Here is a 7,192-nt window from a genome sequence, read left to right as displayed (position 1 = left end):
ATGTATGACGAGTATTTTTTATGAGGACCAGAACTGACAAAAGCTGGTTATAGATTTTTTTTGTCATATGGCTGACTAGAAGTACTGGATAAAAGATATCTGCATATTTAAAAAGTCTCTCTCCTGTTTTTCTGGTGTCCAATAATGCATGGACTTGATAGCCTCTTCTCCAATTGAAGCAATTAACTTGGGTCTTCCTTATCTTTCAAACATCTGCCGTCTGACAAAGTTCTCAGGGGTGTTCAGACTGTCAGGCATGCACTGTTACTGCATAAGACTTCTTCCTGTTAAGAAACCAGTCAAAAAAATGTTCTTGGGTTTTGCATGTTGCTGGAACATGAGTGTTAGGAAGAAGGTCTAGCCACAAGGAAGTTTGCTTTCAGACGTTTAAAAGAAGAATCAGACCAGCCTTCACACAGTTTGTTTTTGAGGGGGGAGTTAAATCCCTAGGAGGAACTAAAATAATTTGCCTGTTTAGTGATTCAGAGCTGTCTTGCTGCTTTCTGTTTATCATCAAGCATTTGATACTTGTTTTTGTATCATACCTCCAAAGGATTAAGTGGCTTCCTATTGCTGCATAATGACTTGATCCCTATTTGATGCTGGATGAAAACAAGAGTCAGTATTTCAGGTCAGAATGCTCCAGAATGAGATTATTTTATGGGACAAATTATGATTATGATTTAAGGATTAAATAATCCTTCAACAATCCTTTTATCATGACAAGCATGCAATGCCCGTTTTTCAGATACGAAGCACATCCAAGTGTATTATGGAGTGGACCGCTTGTGGTTTGTTAACACGGGAGGGACACATCCAAAGCCATATAGGGAAACAATGGGAAAAGCTAAAACTAGAAGGCAAACCTTATAAGCTTGCATCAGGTCATGATCATCTCCCTAGACATAATCTCTGGAAGATACAGGTGTACCTAGAAGTGAGAATCATGAAAAGCTCAATTCTCTGGCTGTCACCAAAGTTACAGGCAAGAAACTTCGGGTTTATCTGCTAGCATGCAGAATACCACTGTTCACTGTCAGGTGGAGTATGGCAGCAAAAGTGATAGTATTTAATGAAATGGGAGAAGGAGCTACTTTTTCTCAATCAAGTGTTTGAACCAGCATTTAAGAAGGAGAAAACATATAGGACAAACACTGCAATGGAGCAAGCTCTGAACAACTTTGTATTTAAACAAGTACATTTTCCTTTTTATTTCATAAGAAGTTTACTGTTGAAAAAATGGTACGTATTAAAGCAAACACATTATACACATAGATTAAACATCAGATAGCAAAACCTTACAGAATGAGCACTACTGGTTGTATTGTATAGGCTTTACAATCAAAGATATGTTTAAAAACCCTCAAGAATTAATGTACTTTCAAGGTAAATTAGGCACAAAATTTAGCTTGTAACTAGCTCTGCAAGCATCTCACTGTGATTTCACTGTTACAAAGTATTACAAGTGATCAAAAACATAAGCTAACTTTTTAAATTTTTAAAATTTTATTCGTACTATGTGCTGAAATAGTACAAATGTATACAACACTCCACCTTTGTTAAAAAAGCATGTACAATAGGGACTATAAAGTAGAATCAAAGGGCTAAACAGGAAATTACCCCTTTATTTGGGCTCAGAATTAGTATGACATAAATCTATGGCTTTGCTTTGTGGACATATTTGAAATTGAGTAAGTCCTACAAATGTGGGGAAGAAACAGGAAGATATTTTTAATGAATATGAGCTACAATAGCAGTATTTTAAAGGAACGTTATTAGTAAGGAAACTAGCTGGTATCTGACATATATGCCTCCCTCAGTTTTCTGAATAGGATGCAAGATACAATGTGAAATTTTAAAGAATGAGAGATTGTCTCACAAAAAAAAAAAAGGGAAAAAAGAAATCCAAGGAGCAAAAAACCTTCAAGTGATTGGCTGCAACATTTTAGCTTAGATGAGGCTTTAGCTTAGAAAGAATTACTAATTTGCAAGAAATGAGAGGGCAACAGCAAGTCTGTGGACCATAATAAAATCTTATCTCACAGAAAACATAGGGATCTTCTAAATATACATATTAGAAAAGTGTTTGATTAAAATACCAGATTTTTTTTATCTTCCGTTAGCAAAATGTATTGCTGAAAGTTGTCCTTTTTTGCTTGTTTAAAACAAAAACCATTATGATTGCCAGGGAACTACAAGGAACTGCATACTTTCTAGGGGTACATTTTTACTGCGTCATACAGGAATTGCTTAATAGGTAAAACCAAACATCTTAAAGTCTTAATGCTGTTTTTGATTAGCAGAAACAGAAAAAGGAATGCACTGAAGCAAGATGATAACAAAGTGTATCATGCAGTATTTTGGCTTAATGTATACAGTATTTCAAACCAATGATGTGACTGGAGGGTGGGGTTTTTTAATCCATTACATTCACATGACATAATTTAGAATTAAAATTGTATGTGAAGGCAAACTGTGTGGAAACGTGAAAAATAATGGGGATGCCTAACAAAAGCGTGCCAGATATGTTATTGTTTCTAGCATGCAGAGCTAATGCTTGAAGGCCTATCACAGCAGTATGAACTACTGCTACTTCTAGTTCTTTACATTACTGCTTTGTTTATGCTGGCTGTGGTCTGGTCACGGTCAGCAAATGCTGTATGGCGCTACGAAGTCAACCCACAATCTCTGCAGGTTCAGTGACCAACTTAGATCCATCCCATGCTGTCTTGAACTGTTCAGGAACCGGAAATTCTTTCTGGTAAGAAACAAAAGCAACAACGATGATTGAATAAACAGTGGATACCTCATGAAAACTGGCGGAATACTATTAGTGCTACATGACTGAGAAAGCATTGATAGCTCAGACATGCCAGGATTAGAGAGAAGCCTTCTTCATTACCCTAGGAAGCTATTTTACAATACCACACAGGAAAAAGCCTTATTGCTATCCAGTTTCAAATAGCCTTGGTATGGTACTACTTTGCAGTAATCCCTCTCACACCATTATTTGGAACAACTAAGTAAATAAGCCTTATGTCAGAAATTACTTTAGATTCCATCAGTGTCTGGGTTGGAAGACAGTAGAAAGGATTTAGATGTGGAGATCTAGCGAGGAGGTTAATTTTAAGGAGGAAAGCAATATTGTAATATGGAAGAATAAAATTTAAAAAAAAAACCTATTATTTTAAGTGTGATACACTTCAAAAGACTCAGCATCCCTTGTGGGGTACACAAAACGAAGCAGAACATAAAAGTCTCCTTCCATTCTGTATATTTGGTGAAATACAGGTGATGTTGCTGGGTTTTTGTCTGTTCCCAGTAAACAAAAAAAGATGTGAAGAGGGCCTTTTTTTATTCAGACCTCATATAGGTGTTTTGATAGCCAGTGATTTCAGATGATACGGTGATTTGAGGCGAGACTGATCAAAAGGACCTTTTTTTTTAAGAAATAGGTGAATACGCACCCACTGAAAATCATTCCCTTTTTAGTTATCTGAAGCTGGGCATCCAGCAGTCACTTTTGGAAATGTGGAGCATAAGAATTCTCTTGTTACATATTTTCTTTTATAAAGCCTAAACCCTTCTACCATACAAAACTCCAGCCCAGAAGATTTATGAGAAATTTAAGTTCTGTCTATGGCCATTCAGTGCAATTCCAGCACTGCTCTGTTGAGGAAACTAGGAAACCATTACGAGTATGCTTTGCCGGCATGATCCCTTGCCAGTATGTGAAATGATGGAGTATGACTATGAGAAATGCTGGTGGGCATAGTATGAAAATCTTACTAAAACAGAAAATGCACATGTTTAAGTGGCTTTTAAGGACATGTGTTGAAAATACTAGAAAGTACTACAGATGTTACCCATGTATCAACAGCTTTAGAAAAAACAAGTGTATTATACTGTATTATTTCATCTGCAGGACTATTACATTTCTCTTAGTTTTAGCATCATCATCTTCAGGCTTGACTGCTCTTCTGTGAAGTGAGTTTCTTTGGGAGATTAGATATCAAAAAAGAAAATTAAATGGACAGGAGATGAAGCCATTATCTATCAAAATGGAAAGAAATAACGTCATGTCTGATCTTTGAAATTACTTTGTGCCCTAGAAAGTAAGGAGTTCTTCCTGCACCGATAGCTGAGATATCGGAACGTGGAAATTCTATCGTTCTGGATAATTTTTTGATGACGTAGTATGTGTGGTATGTTAGTTTCTTTCCTAACAGTTTAAATGCTATTAGCTACCAAGACTAGTGGGGAAGGGAGAGGAAAGCTTTAAAAATAATCTCACTCACATAATCACCATCTTGGGGGATGAGGATGTTCATCTCGGATGATTTGGCACTCACAATCTCACAGTCTAATGATTCCTCACTGAGGTAGATGTGGCAGCCTTCTGTTTTGTTAATAGAAATGGTTGGCACTTTCCCCATCACCTGCAAAATAAAATCTACTTAATATCAAATTTTAAAATGCACAGAAAGATACTGTCAAGAAAATGCTCGTTGCCTGCCAGGTCTAATTTTGGCCACCAACATCTGATCTGCGTGTCAGCTGCCTGCATGATGCTTATATTTGTTTTGTTAGACACTGAAGATTCTTGGTGGTGGTAACAAAGATCTATACACAACAGCAAACTTATGCAGCAAGCTTTTAATATACAGTTTGATGAAAGCGATTCCCTGATTCTCTCTAATTTCAGTGATGCTTTTGTGCTGATATTTAGGCAGTGTTCACCTTGTTCATCAGTGAGAACTGGTTAAGAAATCTAACATGTCAGTTCCAACCCAGTAAGGGCAAATGAAAGATCCCAGTGTATAGTACTACTCAACAAGTGTTTTGTAATACGTTCTGAAGACTTCAAAGCTCTTCCAGGTTTTACAGCATACAACAGGAAAGGGTTTTTATCCCCTTCAGGCAAGCTGCAGTTCTAAAAAAGTACTGAGATCAATTTAATTAAATCTCTAAAGGTGTTTCTTATGTCACTTTAAAAGCAAGCACAAGATTTACTTGGGGAGAAGGGGTAGTCTTCTCTTGTTTACAATTCTACAGATTAAAAGATTTCTTCATGGTTAACTGGCTGACTCGCTGGTTGTCAGTAAAAATTCCTCCTTCTCCTGCTGCCCTCTCCAGAAGGGACAGCAATATACTCTGGACAACGCATCAAAAGGACAGAGGTTATTCTGAGCCATAAAACAGTAACAACATGTGATGGATATGTACATGTTAATGAAAGAGTGTCTCCCATCCTTCAAATTAAGAATATATTTTCAGTTTCAGTTCCTTAAATGTGACAGCAAACAAAGAACAAGTCTGTCTGCCCTCTTGCATCCCACTCCGATCCTGAAGTCTGATCTATGTAGTGATCAATGCATCTTAAACTGATCTTTCTTTTCTTTAATGGGGTCTCATGCAACAGAGAACAAAAGGAGGGTGTGTTTAATAAATTTTGCAAACATCTGGCAAGAAAAAAAAAAACACTAGAAGGAAGGAGAGCCAAGCAATATGGCACTGAAGTAACTATTTATATCAAAATCTATAGGATTAATTTACTGACATTTGTTCCATTAATATGTCATGTATTTGCAACTTATAAGCTCAGGTCTTCAAAATACTGAGAAAATTGAGGTGCTCAGCACTTGGCATACTCAAACCCTGTGGAAGCTGCCTGATTCGAGCAGCATATAGCATATAGCCAGACTCTAACTCTACCTTCTTACGTGGAACTCCACTCTGCTCCATGGCATAGAAGCCTTATGAAATATTCATAGAACCTGCTTAATCAAAAGAATTTTGATTCTTAGATACTTTCCCTTTATTTGAGTATTAACAAGCTGTGGATTTGCTGTTCATTACATATGAATTTTTCAGCTTTCATGAATAGTTCTAGAGGTAATGATAAAAATCATCTAGTTATTTAAAAAACACTCAAATAAATGCCTGGGATCTTTGTCTTTAACTAACTGCCTCTGCCATAAGAAGACATGTAGGGATTATGAATAAAACTGCTTGTTACAGTTCAGAAGATGATGCACAGCTGGTAGCACTGTCAGTCACTTGCATGAGGTTCAAAATATAAAGAAACCATCTTGCTATTATTCCCTGTGGTGGCTGTGACCAGTATTTCTGAAGCATGGAGCAGAAGTGTCTACATTCAATGTCATACAGCAGACACAGCCTTTTACGCAAAAGACCTCACCTTGCTTGAAGACTGACAGTTTGGTATAATTTAATTAACATTTCATTTCTTTTTCGCTTAAAATAATACATCCTGAAGTCCTTTCTTGAGACTAGATCGTGTACGTCTGACACAACCAATTACTAGAGCATGTATAGTTAGACCTCTTTGGAACGGGATGAATGAAGTGCTGTAAATGTCAGGCAGACTGTATTCTGAAGGAGCAAGCATCCCCAATAAAGTGGGCAATATATGGATTTAAAATACATCCATTTTCTTTTCAAAAGAACCAAAGCTGATGAAGCTTTGCTTACTGGTTATCAAAGACAAAACCAGTATCGGCTCATAGCCCATTTGTAGGCAAGTGACAACATTACTTACTCATGTAATGTGTCACGTCACTGGCAGGGGACATTTTCGAAATCCTGATGCCTGCTTTCACTTTATGTCATTTAGTTGTCCTTTTACAGTTTATTTGAACATTTTCATTGAGAGAATAAGAAAAAAAGAAAGAACCACATTCTGGGCTTAGAAATCAATTAGCTAACTGCCAGAATTTGTTCCATAAGCACCGCTGAACTTTCAAGTGCTAGGAGCTGTCTACCATGAAAGCAGGAAAATTAGGGCCAGAAGTAATAGTTCTTACAGTGTATAGATCTCTCAGCTTCACTGGAACCAGAAGGGATTGGGGTAAGTGAGGTTTGTTCAGTGATGCTCAATAGTTTTCATACGCATTTTCTAAATACATCAGCAGAATTTAGTGCATATAAAGATACATTTGGATGCATCAATCTCTTATTTTTGTTCTGCTCCTCTGAGATTTTAAAATCTCTTGTAGCTACACTTTGGGCTTTTTGTTTCCTGCTTGTTCTCTGTCTATCTATCTTTTTCAAATAGATATTTACCTGAATCTGAATATCCCTGGAATTGATCACTTCCACGATTCCCACAACGTTGTCAAACACAAGGCCAAACTTTTTACAGTTGTCTAAAATAAAAGCAATCATAAAT

General features: G+C 36.8%; 1 protein-coding gene across 2 annotated transcripts in view; it reads right to left on the bottom strand.

The window, feature by feature from the left end:
* Window positions 1-1,175: 1,175 nt before the first annotated feature.
* Window positions 1,176-7,192, bottom strand: part of CAP2 (cyclase associated actin cytoskeleton regulatory protein 2) — a 68,536-nt gene continuing 62,519 nt past the window's right edge. For both annotated transcript variants that reach the window (XM_059836130.1, XM_059836129.1), the window contains 3 exons: window positions 7,087-7,169; window positions 4,299-4,439; window positions 1,176-2,758 (listed from right to left, as the gene is read on the bottom strand). In XM_059836130.1, coding sequence (XP_059692113.1) covers window positions 2,675-2,758; window positions 4,299-4,439; window positions 7,087-7,169 — 308 coding nt within the window. In that variant the 3' untranslated portion in view covers window positions 1,176-2,674. The remainder of the gene's footprint in view (window positions 2,759-4,298; window positions 4,440-7,086; window positions 7,170-7,192) is intronic.

This window comes from Gavia stellata, chromosome 3 (assembly GCF_030936135.1).
Source record: "Gavia stellata isolate bGavSte3 chromosome 3, bGavSte3.hap2, whole genome shotgun sequence".
Lineage (NCBI taxonomy): Eukaryota > Metazoa > Chordata > Aves > Gaviiformes > Gaviidae > Gavia > Gavia stellata.
This window is presented reverse-complemented; position numbering and strand designations above follow the sequence as displayed.